Source organism: Salmo salar, chromosome ssa10 (genome assembly GCF_905237065.1).
Source record: "Salmo salar chromosome ssa10, Ssal_v3.1, whole genome shotgun sequence".
Lineage (NCBI taxonomy): Eukaryota > Metazoa > Chordata > Actinopteri > Salmoniformes > Salmonidae > Salmo > Salmo salar.
In genome coordinates this window covers 119,028,786-119,045,649 of record NC_059451.1, presented here as the reverse complement: position 1 = coordinate 119,045,649, position 16,864 = coordinate 119,028,786, and the positions used below count along the sequence as shown (strand labels likewise).

At 44.1% G+C, this 16,864-nt stretch overlaps 1 protein-coding gene across 21 annotated transcripts in view; it reads left to right on the top strand.

The window, feature by feature from the left end:
• Nucleotides 1-16,864, top strand: part of LOC106561741 (pleckstrin homology domain-containing family A member 5) — a 248,718-nt gene that overhangs the window by 187,126 nt on the left and 44,728 nt on the right. For 15 of the 21 annotated variants that reach the window (XM_045688504.1, XM_045688512.1, XM_045688508.1 and 12 more), the window contains 8 exons: nt 5,737-5,790; nt 5,908-5,919; nt 6,331-6,420; nt 11,612-11,674; nt 12,199-12,279; nt 12,567-12,716; nt 12,813-12,914; nt 16,258-16,413. In XM_045688504.1, coding sequence (XP_045544460.1) covers nt 5,737-5,790; nt 5,908-5,919; nt 6,331-6,420; nt 11,612-11,674; nt 12,199-12,279; nt 12,567-12,716; nt 12,813-12,914; nt 16,258-16,413 — 708 coding nt within the window. The remainder of the gene's footprint in view (nt 1-5,736; nt 5,791-5,907; nt 5,920-6,330; nt 6,421-11,611; nt 11,675-12,198; nt 12,280-12,566; nt 12,717-12,812; nt 12,915-16,257; nt 16,414-16,864) is intronic. The other 6 variants (XM_045688525.1, XM_045688527.1, XM_045688520.1 and 3 more) reach the window with 2 other exon arrangements.

The window sequence follows — 16,864 nt, the reverse complement described above, 5'->3', positions numbered from 1 at the left end:
GTAGGGTCTGTAGTCTCATTAATAACTAGGGTACGGTAGGGTCTGTTGTCTCATTAATAACTAGGGTACGGTAGGGTCTAGTCTCATTAATAACTAGGGTACGGTAGGGTCTGTTGTCTCATTAATAACTAGGGTACGGTAGGGTCTGTTGTCTCATTAATAACTAGGGTACGGTAGGGTCTGTAGTCTCATTAATAACTAGGGTACGGTAGGGCCTCATTAAGAACTAGGGTACGGTAGGGTCTGTAGTCTCATTAATAACTAGGGTACGGTAGGGCCTCATTAAGAACTAGGGTACGGTAGGGTCTGTAGTCTCATTAATAACTAGGGTACGGTAGGGTCTGTAGTCTCATTAATAACTAGGGTACGGTAGGGTCTGTTGTCTCATTAATAACTAGGGTACGGTAGGGTCTGTAGTCTCATTAATAACTAGGGTACGGTAGGGTCTGTAGTCTCATTAATAACTAGGGTACGGTAGGGCCTGTAGTCTCATTAATAACTAGGGTACGGTAGGGCCTCATTAATAACTAGGGTACGGTAGGGTCTGTAGTCTCATCAATAACTAGGGTACGGTAGGGCCTGTAGTCTCATTAATAACTAGGGTACGGTAGGGTCTGTAGTCTCATTAATAACTAGGGTACGGTAGGGTCTGTTGTCTCATTAATAACTAGGGTACGGTAGGGCCTCATTAATAACTAGGGTACGGTAGGGTCTGTAGTCTCATTAATAACTAGGGTACGGTAGGGTCTGTAGTCTCATTAATAACTAGGGTACGGTAGGGTCTGTTGTCTCATTAATAACTAGGGTACGGTAGGGTCTGTAGTCTCATTAATAACTAGGGTACGGTAGGGTCTGTTGTCTCATTAATAACTAGGGTACGGTAGGGCCTGTAGTCTCATTAATAACTAGGGTACGGTAGGGCCTCATTAATAACTAGGGTACGGTAGGGTCTGTAGTCTCATTAATAACTAGGGTACGGTAGGGTCTGTTGTCTCATTAATAACTAGGGTACGGTAGGGCCTGTAGTCTCATTAATAACTAGGGTACGGTAGGGCCTCATTAATAACTAGGGTACGGTAGGGTCTGTTGTCTCATTAATAACTAGGGTACGGTAGGGTCTGTAGTCATTAATAACTAGGGTACGGTAGGGCCTCATTAATAACTAGGGTACGGTAGGGTCTCATTAATAACTAGGGTACGGTAGGGCCTGTAGTCTCATTAATAACTAGGGTACGGTAGGGTCTGTTGTCTCATCAATAACTAGGGTACGGTAGGGCCTGTAGTCTCATTAATAACTAGGGTACGGTAGGGTCTGTTGTCTCATCAATAACTAGGGTACGGTAGGGTCTCATCAATAACTAGGGTACGGTAGGGTCTGTTATCTCATTAATAACTAGGGTACGGTAGGGTATGTTGTCTCATTAATAACTAGGGTACGGTAGGGTCTGTTGTCTCATTAATAACTAGGGTACGGTAGGGTCTGTTGTCTTATTAATAACTAGGGTACGGTAGGGTCTGTAGTCTCATTAATAACTAGGGTACGGTAGGGTCTGTAGTCTCATTAATAACTAGGGTACGGTAGGGCCTCATTAATAACTAGGGTACGGTAGGGCCTGTAGTCTCATTAATAACTAGGGTACGGTAGGGTCTGTAGTCTCATTAATAACTAGGGTACGGTAGGGTCTGTAGTCTCATTAATAACTAGGGTACGGTAGGGTCTCATTAATAACTAGGGTACGGTAGGGTCTGTTGTCTCATTAATAACTAGGGTACGGTAGGGTCTGTAGTCTCATTAATAACTAGGGTACAGTAGGGCCTCATTAATAACTAGTGTACGGTAGGGTCTGTAGTCTCATCAATAACTAGGGTACGGTAGGGTCTGTTGTCTCATTAATAACTAGGGTACGGTAGGGCCTGTAGTCTCATTAATAACTAGGGTACGGTAGGGTCTGTAGTCTCATTAATAACTAGGGTACGGTAGGGCCTCATTAATAACTAGGGTACGGTAGGGTCTCATTAATAACTAGGGTACGGTAGGGTCTGTAGTCTCATTAATAACTAGGGTACGGTAGGGTCTGTTGTCTCATCAATAACTAGGGTACGGTAGGGTCTGTAGTCTCATTAATAACTAGGGTACGGTAGGGTCTGTAGTCTCATTAATAACTAGGGTACGGTAGGGCCTCATTAATAACTAGGGTACGGTAGGGCCTGTAGTCTCATTAATAACTAGGGTACGGTAGGGTCTGTAGTCTCATTAATAACTAGGGTACGGTAGGGCCTCATTAATAACTAGGGTACGGTAGGGCCTGTAGTCTCATTAATAACTAGGGTACGGTAGGGTCTGTAGTCTCATTAATAACTAGGGTACGGTAGGGTCTGTAGTCTCATTAATAACTAGGGTACGGTAGGGTCTCATTAATAACTAGGGTACGGTAGGGTCTGTAGTCTCATTAATAACTAGGGTACGGTAGGGCCTGTAGTCTCATTAATAACTAGGGTACGGTAGGGTCTGTAGTCTCATTAATAACTAGGGTACGGTAGGGTCTGTAGTCTCATTAATAACTAGGGTACGGTAGGGTATGTTGTCTCATTAATAACTAGGGTATGGTAGGGCCTCATTAATAACTAGGGTACGGTAGGGTCTGTTCTCTCATTAATAACTAGGGTACGGTAGGGTCTGTTGTCTCATTAATAACTAGGGTACGGTAGGGTCTGTTGTCTCATTAATAACTAGGGTACGGTAGGGTCTGTAGTCTCATTAATAACTAGGGTACGGTAGGGCCTGTAGTCTCATTAATAACTAGGGTACGGTAGGGTCTGTAGTCTCATTAATAACTAGGGTACGGTAGGGTCTGTAGTCTCATTAATAACTAGGGTACGGTAGGGTCTGTAGTCTCATTAATAACTAGGGTACGGTAGGGCCTCATTAATAACTAGGGTACGGTAGGGTCTGTTGTCTCATTAATAACTAGGGTACGGTAGGGTCTGTAGTCTCATTAATAACTAGGGTACGGTAGGGTCTGTAGTCTCATTAATAACTAGGGTACGGTAGGGTCTGTTGTCTCATTAATAACTAGGGTACGGTAGGGTCTCATTAATAACTAGGGTACGGTAGGGTCTGTAGTCTCATTAATAACTAGGGTACGGTAGGGTCTCATTAATAACTAGGGTACGGTAGGGCCTCATTAATAACTAGGGTACGGTAGGGTCTGTAGTCTCATTAATAACTAGGGTACGGTAGGGCCTGTAGTCTCATTAATAACTAGGGTACGGTAGGGCCTCATTAATAACTAGGGTACGGTAGGGTCTCATTAATAACTAGGGTACGGTAGGGTCTGTAGTCTCATTAATAACTAGGGTACGGTAGGGCCTGTAGTCTCATTAATAACTAGGGTACGGTAGGGCCTCATTAATAACTAGGGTACGGTAGGGTCTCATTAATAACTAGGGTACGGTAGGGTCTCATTAATAACTAGGGTACGGTAGAGTCTGTAGTCTCATTAATAACTAGGGTACGGTAGGGCCTGTAGTCTCATTAATAACTAGTGTACGGTAGGGTCTGTAGTCTCATCAGTAACTTGGGTAACAGTTTGAAGCTTGGTCATTTACTCGTGCTTTGCTGCTGCAGTACAGTCATATCTGACTGAGATCATAACATGGTGTCAGAAGCCCTTCAACCTAAAGATATAACGCAGGAGAGATTATTTCACAGAACATAATAATGTTGAGTTGTCTGAGTTTAGGGTGATGGAAAGTAGCTAACTGCTCTCCTGTCTCTTCATTGAGCGGAGCCATTGCTATGGTTACTCACAGGTTCAGAGCTGCCATGAGCAGAGCGCATGCAGAGCGAGCTAGGCACAGGGAGCCAGTGACAGACAGAGAGGATCAGCTAATGGATTTACTAAGGGAGGAAGTTATTTATGCTTTCGGGCAGGGCAGGGCCGGGCCTTAAATTTGACAGAAGCATTTGGGCCTGGGTAGGGTAGGGTCTAAGCATTGTGGGCATGGGTAGGGCTCGGGTGTAAAGTTCATGCCCGTGCAAGGCTCTGATCTACGCCCATTCCCCTTCTCATCTCCAACAGTTTATCCTTGTATCCATCTGTCTATAATTTACCTATTTACCTTACATTGTCTTGTCCAGACTGTCTCGCTGTCTGCCTGTCTCGCTGTCTGCCTGTCTCGCTGTCTGCCTGTCTCGCTGTCTGCCTGTCTTTCTGCCTGTCTTCCTCTCTGCCTGTCTTCCTCTCTGCCTGTCTCTCTCTGCCTCTCTCTCTGCCTGTCTTCTTCTCTGCCTGTCTTCCTCTCTGCCTGTCTTCCTCTCTGCCTGTCTCTCTCTGCCTGTCTTCCTCTCTGCCTCTCTCTCTGCCTGTCTCTCTCTGCCTCTCTCTCTGCCTGTCTTCCTCTCTGCCTGTCTTCTTCTCTGCCTGTCTTTCTTTTTTCCTCTCTTTTTTTCCTGTCTCTCTTTTTGCATGTCTCTCTTTCTGTCTGTCTGCCTGTTTCTAATGCCTAACTGTCATTTGCCTCGATCACTCTCCTTTTCTCTCTCCTCTCCTCTTCTCTCCTCTTCTCTTTTCTTCTCTTCTCTCCTCTTCTCTCTTTCCTCTCGTCTTCTCTCTCTGCTCTTCTCTCTTTCCCCTCCTCTCTTCTCTCTTTCCTCTCTTTCCTCTCCTCTTTTTTCCTCTCCTCTTCTCTCTTTCCTCTCCTCTTCTCTCTTTCCTCTCCTCTTCTCTCTTTCCTCTCCTCTCCTCTTCTATCTAATGTGACCTACTTGTTGTGTGTATGTAATGACATGTATGTGTAACTGATACATACACACACATACACTACATGTTCATGTTTTTACATGTACTGGATGTAAATTGTAAAGTCTGTAATGTCTTTTTCGTTATGTGTCGGAACCCAGTAAGACTAACTGTCGCCATCGGTGTCTGCGAATGGGGATCCTAATCAAATCAAAATCCTCTTCTCTCATTCCTTTCTCTTCTCTCATTCCTTTCTCTTCTCTCATTCCTTTCTCTTCTCTCATTCCTTTCTCTTCTCTCATTCCTTTCTCTTCTCTCATTCCTTTCCCTTCTCTCATTCCTTTCCCTTCTCTCATTCCTTTCTCTTCTCTCATTCCTTTCTCTTCTCTCATTCCTTTCTCTTCTCTCATTCCTTTCTCTTCTCTCATTCCTTTCTCTTCTCTCATTCCTTTCTCTTCTCTCATTCCTTTCCCTTCTCTCATTCCTTTCTCTTCTCTCATTCCTTTCTCTTCTCTCATTCCTTTCTCTTCTCTCATTCCTTTCTCTTCTCTCATTCCTTTCCCTTCTCTCATTCCTTTCCCTTCTCTCATTCCTTTCTCTTCTCTCATTCCTTTCCCTTCTCTCATTCCTTTCTCTTCTCTCATTCCTTTCTCTTCTCTCATTCCTTTCTCTTCTCTCATTCCTTTCTCTTCTCTCATTCCTTTCCCTTCTCTCATTCCTTTCTCTTCTCTCATTCCTTTCTCTTCTCTCATTCCTTTCCCTTCTCTCATTCCTTTCTCTTCTCTCATTCCTTTCTCTTCTCTCATTCCTTTCTCTTCCCTCATTCCTTTCTCTTCTCTCATTCCTTTCTCTTCTCTCATTCCTTTCTCTTCTCTCATTCCTTTCCCTTCTCTCATTCCTTTCTCTTCTCTCATTCCTTTCTCTTCTCTCATTCCTTTCCCTTCTCTCATTCCTTTCTCTTCTCTGTTTCCTCTGAACTGCTGACCGACGCTAGAACGACTTTCTGTCTCATCACCTACAAAGAAACCTCATGTATCTGGACAACCAGGTGGGGTATTGGACTGATCTATCTGCCACGTTTCAGACTTGCTGTCTGTCTGTCTGTGTGTTTTTCTGGATGTTTATACCTGTCTAAACGTTCTGATTTTTCCTCGCTGCGTTCAAGATGTCGTCTCATGTAGGTTGACTTTTTGAAAAGTTTTGAAGTTTGAAAGTCTGCAGTGAAAACTAGCCTGTGTGTGTGTGTGTGTGTGTGTGTGTGTGTGTGTGTCTTTGGGTGATTTCCCATGTCGTGTGACATTTTGGATGACAGTGTGTCTGTAATCTAGTATCTATTAGTTTCTATTAATTTTGTCATCTTTTTGTGTGTGTGTGTGTGTGTGTGTGTGTGTGTGTGTGTGTGTGTGTGTGTGTGTGTGTGTGTGTGTGTGTGTGTGTGTGTGTGTGTGTGTGTGTGTGTGTGTGTGTGTGGTCTGTCGTATAGAGAAAAGCGCAGCTAGCAGCATCATTGTCAGTCAGTGAGTGTTGCTCTGCTATAATCTGACTTCCCGTATTGCTCCTCCTCCTCTCCTCCACACTGAACTACTAGGTGAAGGAAAATCAGCCTTTAATCATGATGATTCACACGTTGATAGAGAAGTCAGCCCCCAGGCCTCAGCTGTACCAGCACCACGTCAGAGTAAGGTCTTGGCCAGCCAACGCTGCTGGCTGAGTGTTGCTTTCTTTAATCGCCATCCACTTCAGTTGTTTTTTTTGGTCCGTCTTGCAACCTGCAAGTCCCTCATGGCGTTCACAATATCTCTTTCCTGTAGTGTTTGTGTTACTGTTAATGTAGCACTTGTTGTTCATTCAGCTTTTACTCTACTGTCTCCTCTATTGGTTGGAAAGTCATACCACCAATGTAGGCATGGCTTATATACAGTAGTACTGTATGATGTGTACTGTGTTTCACTGTCTGAGTAACCCCTCCTCACTGTCGAGTGTGTGTGTGTGTGTGTGTGTGTGTGTGTGTGTGTGTGTGTTCCCTTACTCTCTGCTGTCTACGAAAGTTAAAGAGACTTGGATGTTGGGAAGTTGTATAGCCTATTAATACATTTCTAACCTGAGTTGTAGTTAGTACTGCAGTCTTGTGTTTTTGAAGCAGGGGTCCTGGAGCTTAAAGGGGATAGTGTGAATTCTGGAACCCTCGTGCAAAATTCCTTTTTCATTTGCTACCCTCTTTAAGTACTGACCGACATGTCTAGCTAGGGGACTCTAATTGGTGTAACAAAGTGTTGTTGCCAGTGTTGCCCCTGCTGGGGGACGCTAATTGGTGTGACACAGTGTTGTGTTGCCCGGGGACTGTAATTGGTGTGACACAGTATTGTGTTGCCCGGGGACTGTAGTTAGTGTGACACAGTATTGTGTTGCCCCGGGGACTGTAATTGGTGTGACACAGCTTTATGTTACCCGTGTCTTAGGCCAACAGCACAACTGTGTTTCCACCAGTCTCTTTATGAGAAGTGAGAATGTTCCCACTTTAAAAATGAAGTATCTGAAATCACTTAGTCATTGTGGTTCTGTTGATATCATGAACTGAGATATCTAGGACTGATACCATTTTGTCATTTTAGACCTCACCTTACTTGCTCCCTTCGACAGTGTAAGGTGGCCTATGCATTCATGCTGTTTTGTTTTTGTGTGACGATTGTATGATGGTTTGACGCGTGGTGTGACATCCCTTCTCTGCCACTTTTGTGACCACCTCAGAAGGTGTAAAAGTGCTGCTGTCTCCCTCTGTCCCCATATGTTGTTGGCGTATCAGCACGGTGACTGCTGCATCTCCACCACACCTGACTGTCAGAGACATGACTCTCCCTTCCAATGCTAAAACTCCCTGCGATTACAGAAAGCTTTGCATGCTCCGTGTGGAATGTCACCAACATACCACCTGGTCTACGTGATTTCTCTGTGCTGTTTTGCTGTCAGAAAACTGTGTGTGTGGAAGAGAGAGGGAGACAGATTGATGTTCTTCTGGACTGACTGATATGTTAATGTGTTCTGCAAGGAAGAACCTTACGTTTTCTTTGGAAAGATTAGTACGGAATGGAATCCAATGCAGTTGAAATGATGTAGAATTATATTGAGTACAATGCATTATGGGTTGTGAAGTATATGTGGTAGTATTGACACTAATTAGAAGAGGGACAGGACACCTCTCTAACGCTTTCCTCTTCCTGCCCTTGTTGTTTAGTCCAAACTCAGGATGAGACTCTTCACTCTACTAGGAGCTAAAAGGAAAGGGAAAAAGTCAACCAATCCTGTTTATAAAAACACTGGGGTCTGGACTACAGATACTAGACAAACACTGGGGTCTGGACTACAGATACTAGACAAACACTGGGGTCTGGACTACAGATACTAGACAAACACTGGGGTCTGGACTACAGATACTAGACAAACACTGGGGTCTGGACTACAGATACTAGACAAACACTGGGGTCTGGACTACAGATACTAGACAAACACTGGGGTCTGGACTACAGATACTAGACAAACACTGGGGTCTGGACTACAGATACTAGACAAACACTGGGGTCTGGTCTACAGATACTAGACAAACACTGGAGTCTGGACTACAGATACGAGACAAACACTGGGGTCTGGACTACAGATACTAGACAAACACTGGGGTCTGGACTACAGATACGAGACAAACACTGGGGTCTGGTCTACAGATACTAGACAAACACTGGGGTCTGGTCTACAGATACGAGACAAACACTGGGGTCTGGACTACAGATACGAGACAAACACTGGGGTCTGGACTACAGATACGAGACAAACACTGGGGTCTGGACTACAGATACGAGACAAACACTGGGGTCTGGACTACAGATACTAGACAAACACTGGGGTCTGGTCTACAGATACTAGACAAACACTGGGGTCTGGACTACAGATACTAGACAAACACTGGGGTCTGGACTACAGATACTAGACAAACACTGGGGTCTGGTCTACAGATACGAGACAAACACTGGGGTCTGGACTACAGATACGAGACAAACACTGGGGTCTGGACTACAGATACGAGACAAACACTGGGGTCTGGTCTACAGATACTAGACAAACACTGGGGTCTGGACTACAGATACTAGACAAACACTGGGGTCTGGTCTACAGATACGAGACAAACACTGGGGTCTGGACTACAGATACTAGACAAACACTGGGGTCTGGACTACAGATACGAGACAAACACTGGGGTCTGGTCTACAGATACGAGACAAACACTGGGGTCTGGACTACAGATACTAGACAAACACTGGGGTCTGGACTACAGATACGAGACAAACACTGGGGTCTGGTCTACAGATACGAGACAAACACTGGGGTCTGGACTACAGATACGAGACAAACACTGGGGTCTGGTCTACAGATACTAGACAAACACTGGGGTCTGGACTACAGATACTAGACAAACACTGGGGTCTGGACTACAGATACGAGACAAACACTGGGGTCTGGTCTACAGATACTAGACAAACACTGGGGTCTGGACTACAGATACTAGACAAACACTGGGGTCTGGACTACAGATACTAGACAAACACTGGGGTCTGGACTACAGATACTAGACAAACACTGGGGTCTGGACTACAGATACTAGACAAACACTGGGGTCTGGTCTACAGATACTAGACAAACACTGGGGTCTGGACTACAGATACTAGACAAACACTGGGGTCTGGTCTACAGATACTAGACAAACACTGGGGTCTGGACTACAGATACTAGACAAACACTGGGGTCTGGACTACAGATACTAGACAAACACTGGGGTCTGGTCTACAGATACGAGACAAACACTGGGGTCTGGACTACAGATACTAGACAAACACTGGGGTCTGGACTACAGATACGAGACAAACACTGGGGTCTGGTCTACAGATACTAGACAAACACTGGGGTCTAGACTACAGATACTAGACAAACACTGGGGTCTGGTCTACAGATACGAGACAAACACTGGGGTCTGGACTACAGATACTAGACAAACACTGGGGTCTGGTCTACAGATACTAGACAAACACTGGGGTCTGGACTACAGATACTAGACAAACACTGGGGTCTGGACTACAGATACTAGACAAACACTGGGGTCTGGTCTACAGATACGAGACAAACACTGGGGTCTGGACTACAGATACTAGACAAACACTGGGGTCTGGACTACAGATACGAGACAAACACTGGGGTCTGGTCTACAGATACTAGACAAACACTGGGGTCTAGACTACAGATACTAGACAAACACTGGGGTCTGGTCTACAGATACGAGACAAACACTGGGGTCTGGACTACAGATACTAGACAAACACTGGGGTCTGGACTACAGATACGAGACAAACACTGGGGTCTGGTCTACAGATACTAGACAAACACTGGGGTCTGGACTACAGATACTAGACAAACACTGGGGTCTGGACTACAGATACTAGACAAACACTGGGGTCTGGACTACAGATACTAGACAAACACTGGGGTCTGAACCACATACAATGGCGTCCTGAAATTATTGACAAAGATGAGCAGTAATGACTGTATAAAATAAATATTTCCAATTCTGAGCTATATTGTATGGAGAGAGAAAAAAGGGAAATTGCATCACTTTATACTAATACAGTAGCTCAGAGAAAGAGATTTTCTACTAACATTTTTATCTCAAAAAGGTAAAGGTCAAAATTATTGACAAAATTATTGACACGCCTAAAGATTTTTATGAATAAAGTAGTCAAAAGTTTACTATTTGGTTCCTTATTCCTAGCACGCAATGACTACATAAAACGTGTGACTCTACAAACTTGTTGAATGCATTAGTTGTTTGTTTTGGTTGTGTTTCACATTATTTTGTGCCCAATAGAAATTAATGTTAAATAATGTATTGTGTCATTTTGGAATGTCTTTTATTTGTTAATAAGAATAGAATGTTTTTAAACACTTCTACAGTACAATGACAAACCGCTGGAACCCGTTCAATTCTATAAACTTTATTTATCCACAAGGTGCTATTATTGCTGGCAGACATAAGATACCAATTGAAATACAATAATGTACACTTATGCTGAACAAAAATATAAATGCAACATGCAACAATTTCAAAGATTGTTTAAAAATGTTTTATTTAACCTTTATTTAACTAGGCAGTTCAGTTCATATAAATAAATCAGTCAGTTGAAAGAAGGTGGATGTGGAGGTCCTGGGCTGGCGTGGTTACACGTGATCTGCGGTTGGACGTACTGCCAAATACTCTAAAACGCCATTGGAGGCAGCTTATGGTAGAGAAATTAACATTACATTCTCCGGCAACAGCTCTGGTGGACATTCCTGCAGTCAGCATGCCGATTACACACACCCCCCCAAACTTGAGACATCTGTGGCATTGTGTTGTAACAAAACTGCACATTTTAAAGTGGCCTTTTATTGTCCCAAGCACAAGGTGCACCTGTGTAATGATTATGCTGTTTAATCAGCTTCTTGATATGCCACACCTGTCAGGTGGATGGATTATCTTGGCAAAGGAGAAATGCTCAGTAACGGGTGTAAACAAATTTGTGAGCAACATTAGGAAGAAATGTTTTTGTTGTTGTGCGTATGGAACATTTCTGGGATTTTTTTTTTTTTCAGCTCATGAAACATGAGACCAACATTTTACATGTTGCGTTTTATATTTTTGTTCAGTGTAGTAATACAAGCACTACAGGTGCAGTAGTCCATACAGGACAGTAACAGAGCATTGTCATGAAGCTGCATTAGATCTGATTCTACCTATAGGCTATGTGTCTGTTTGTGTCTTTATGTCCATCTAACAACTGTCCTTCCTACAGATGAGCCCAGAGGACTACAGGGAACACGCCTACATGTGCAGCCCGGAGGAGGTTGATATTGATGTAAGTTCAACACGTCCTGACACAACATACTACTGCTGTACTGCTGTACTACTACAAACCTGGTACAGCGTTTTATATAGTTCACTGTGTTCCTACCTTCCCCCCGTGTTGTTGGCTCTAGAAGGATAACCCGTGTTGTTGGCTCTAGAAGGATAACCCGTGTTGTCTCTAGAAAGATAACCCGTGTTGTTGTCTCTCGAAGGATAACCCGTGTTGTTGTCTCTAGAAGGTTATCCTGGGTTATCTGATCTCTAGAAAGATGACCCGTGTTGTTGTCTCTAGAAAGATGACCCGTGTTGTTGTCTCTAGAAAGATGACCCGTGTTGTTGTCTCTAGAAAGATGACCCGTGTTGTTGTCTCTAGAAAGATGACCCGTGTTGTTGTCTCTAGAAAGATGACCCGTGTTGTTGTCTCTAGAAAGATGACCCGTGTTGTTGTCTCTAGAAAGATGACCCGTGTTGTTGTCTCTAGAAGGATAACCTTGGCTATCTGATCTAATGACCCATAATGATGTTTCTCCTCAGGCCAAGCTGAGCAGGTTGTGTGAACAGGACAAGGTTGTGAGGATACGCGAGGACAAGCTCCAGCAGCTACACAGAGAGAAGGTAAAGGGTCTGTCTTCACCATGTTGTTGTCTGGCAGTATCTATTCACCACGTACTGCATTCAACACAACAAGTGGGCCCAATATGTAGCTGTCATAAAACTTTGGCTACTTGGTGATTTTTGACAACATGTCATGACACCTATCGTAAGTGTTGGAAAATGACATGGACAATTTACACTGCCTTGACACTTGACATCCAGAGATACGAGATGTCATGTTTATAATGACACTGTGTTCCAGTGCTGAAGGGAACTTTTCTAATATGTAACGGTGGTCCCGTCTACAGCACACCCTGGAGACGGCCCTGCTGTCGGCCAGTCAGGAGATAGAGATGAGTGCTGGTAACCCAGCAGCCGTACACAGTGTTATCCAGCAGAGAGACGTGCTGCAAAGTGGCCTGCTCAGCACCTGTAGAGAACTGGCACGAGTCAACACTGTGAGTTAATACATATATCCACTCTACACGCAGATACAAACACACTGAAATCTTACCAGAGAGGAGAGTTAGTGAACTCTCTTCCCCTAACACCAGGAGTTGGAGCGGTCGTGGAGGGAGTATGAGAAGCTGGAGGGAGACGTCTCATTGGCCAAGAACAACCTGCTGGAGCAGCTAGAGGCCCTGGGGAGCCCTCAGGTAAACCACAACAACCCCCACCTTACTCTGCCTTACTCTGTGGGAGTATGTCGTTGATGAAGAATAGGGGTCCCAGCACCGAGCCCTGGGGAACACCCTGTGTGACTTTGTTAGTGTCAGACGTGTAGCCATCGAGAAATATTAATACTCCCATCCATCCATCCATCCATCCATCCATCCATCCAGCTGACGGAGGTGTAATAACATCAGTGGGGAAATAGAGCTGAAAGGCACCCAGGTGATTGATAACCACATTCTGAGAAGGGCAGCAACTAATCACATCTGAGGGATGTGTGTTTTCTTTCCCCACATCTCTCTCGTTCTCGCTTTTATATTACTCTTGAAAGTAACATTTTCGTTGGAACGTGTGTAATTTACCATTAAAGGGATCTTGATCTCTTTCTCTCGTGCTCTTTTATCTGTCTCTATCTCTCTCTCTCTCTCTCTGTATGTGTCTCTCTCTCTCTGTCTCTCTGCCTCTCTCTCTGTCTCTCTGCCTCTCTCTCTGTCTATCTTTGTCTCTCTCTCTCTCTCTGTCGCTCTCTCTCTCTCTCTTTTATCTCTCTCTCTCTTTAATATCTCCCTATTGTTCTCTCTTATAACATTGTCTTTTCATTTAGACAGAAAACAATCCATCTCCTTCCCATCATTCTGGATTAATGTATTCCTCAGTCAGAGCCCAGATTCATTAATGTGGCCTCAAAGAGATGTGAGAGAGATGTAAGATGGCAGCCTCAGCCTCTATGCCCTTCATACACACATACACACACACACACACACACACACACACACACACACACACACACACACACACACACACACACACACACACACACACACACACACACACACAAGCCTGTCATCAGCAGAGTGTGTCTTATTGTCTGCTTCTCTTTTCCCTTATCTCTCAGCCACAGGCCTAATGGAAGGATTCTCTGAGATAGATAAGAGCTCACTGCTCACCTTTCTCTCTCAATTCAATTCAAGGGGCTTTATTGGCATGGGAAACATATGTTAACATTGCCAAAGCTAGTGAAATAGAAAATTAACAAAAGTTAAATAAACAATAAAAATTAACAGTAAACATTACACTCACAGAAGTTCCAAAAGAATAAAGACATTACAAATGTCATATTATGTCTATATAGAGTGTTGTAACGATGTACAAATGGTTAAAGTACAAAAAGGAAAATAAATAAACATAAATATGGGTTGTATTTACAATGGTGTTTGTTCTTCACTGGTTGACCTTTTCTTGGGGCAACAGGTCACACATCTTGCTGCTGTGATGGCACACTGTGGTATTTCACCCAGTAGATATGGGAGTTTATCAAAATCGGGTTTGTTTTCAAATTCTTTGTGGATCTGTGTAATCTGAGGGAAATATGTGTCTCTAATATGGTCATATATTTGGCAGGAGGTTAGGAAGTGCAGCTCAGTTTCCACCTTATTTTGTGGGCAGTGTGCACATAGCCTGTCTTCTCTTGAGAGCCAGGTCTGCCTACGGCAGCCTTTCTCAATAGCAAGGCTATGCTCACTGAGTCTGTACATAGTCAAAGCTTTCCTTAAGTTTGGGTCAGTCACAGTGGTCAGGTATTCTGCCACTGTGTACTCTCTGTTTAGGGCCAAATAGCATTCTAGTTTGCTCTGTTTTTTTGTTAATTCTTTCCAATGTGTCAAGTAATTATCTCTTTTGTTTTCTCATGATTTGGTTGGGTCTAATTGTGTTGCTGTCCTGGGGCTCTGTGGGGTGTGTTTGTGTTTGTGAACAGAGCCCCAGGACCAGCTTGCTTAGGGAACTCTTCTCCAGGTTCATCTCTCTGTAGGGGATGGCTTTGTTATGGAAGGTTTGGGAATCACTTCCTTTTAGGTGGTGGTAGAATGTAACGTCTCTTTTCTGGATTTTGATCATTAGTGGGTATCAACCTAATTCTGCTCTGCATGCATTATTTGGTGTTTTACATTATACACGGAGGATATTTTTGCAGAATTCTACATGCAGTCTCAGTTTGGTGTTTGTCCCTTTTTATGAATTCTTGGTTGGTGAGCGGACCCCAGACCTCACAACCATAAAGGGCGATGGGTTCTATAACTGATTCAAGTATTTTTAGCCAGATCCTAATTGGTATGTCAAATTTTATGTTCCTTTTGATGGCATAGAAGGCCCTTCTTGCCTTGTCTCTCAGATCATACACAGCTTTGTGGAAGTGACCTGTGGTGCTGATGATTAGGCCGAGGTAGGTATTGTTTTTTGTGTGTTCTAGGGAAACGGTTTGTCGATGGAATTTGTATTTGTGGTCCTGGCAACTGGACCTGTTTTTGGAACATCATTATTTTGTGCTTACTGAGATTCACTGTCAGGGCCCAGGTCTGGCAGAATCTGTGCAGAAGGTCTACAGTCAAAATGTTGGACACACCGTCACATTCCAGGGTTTTTCTTTATTTTTACTATTTTCTATATTGTAGAATAATAGTGAAGACATCAAAACTATGAAATAACACATATGGAATCATGTAGTAACCAAAAAAGTGTTAAACAAATCAAAATATATTTTATATTTTGAGATTCTTCAATGTAGTCACCCTTTGCTTTGACAGCTTTGCTTTGCCTTGTTTTTTTTCATTCCACACTACTTTCCTTCCATCTATAGCATTTATTAAGATTATTCAGTTCCATTGGCTTTGATGCCTCATGACTGAGTATTGCTCTGTTCATGTAGACTGTGGTCGGACAGGGCTGTCAGTTTGCTGACTGTGAACACTTTGAGAGACTGGGTTGAGGTCAGTGATAAAGTAGTCTACAGTACTAGTGCCAAGAGATGAGCTATAGGTGTACCTACCATAGGAGTCCCCTCGAAGCCTACCATTGTCTATGTACATGCCCAGCGTGCGACAGAGCTGCAGGAGTTGTGACCCGTTTTTGTTGGTTATGTTGTCATAGTTGTGCCTTGGGGGGCATATGGGGGAGGGAATGCTGTCACCTCCAGGTAGGTGTTTGTCCCCCTGTGTGCTGAGGGTGTCGGGTTCTTGTCCAGTTTTGGTATTTAGGTCGCCACAGACTAGTACATGTCCCTGGGCCTGGAAATCTTACCCCTTCTCTCTCTCTCTCTCTCTCTCTCTCTCTCTCTCTCTCTCTCTCTCTCTCTCTCTCTCTCTCTCTCTCTCTCTCTCTCTCTCTCTCTCTCTCTCTCTCTCTCTCTCTCTCTCTCTCTCTCTCTCTCTCTCTCTCTCTCTCTCTCTCTCTCTCTCTCTCTCTCTCTCTCTCTCTCTCTCTCTCTCTCTCTCTGTACAATTTGCATTGTTAATTTGCAAGCTGTGTGTGTGTGTTGTTGTGTGTGTTCAGACGGAGCCCCCCAGCCATCAGCATGTCCACATCCAGAAGGAGCTGTGGAGGATCCAGGATGTAATGGAGGCCCTCAACAAGAACAAGGCCCAGAGACACACAGACACAGAGGGATACTACAGCTCCACACCCATCTCCAACAAACACAAGAGTGAGGTGAGGACCAGACAAATGCTAGCAGACGCACACACACACACACACACACACACACACACACACACACACACACACACACACACACACACACACACACACACACACACACACATACACACATACACACACACACACACACACACACATACGCACACACACACACACACACACACATCGACTAGACTCGTTGGTTGTACAGTATGTGGCTGGTTATATTCAACAGCTAGTGTAGGGTTGTGTAAATCCCTATGTAATTCTACCCTGTTGTAGTCACTGACCTTGTCGTCCCTACTGTGACTCGGTCTGTAACAAGGTTGGCTAGGGTGTGTATCCTTACGCCACTGCCTCCACTGGCACCACGGGGCTCATGGGTCAACTACTCCTGTTGGGTCTCTGTTCCTCTTTGATTTGTTTGTTTATCAGTTTGTGATAAACAGGTGTCGTCACCAGG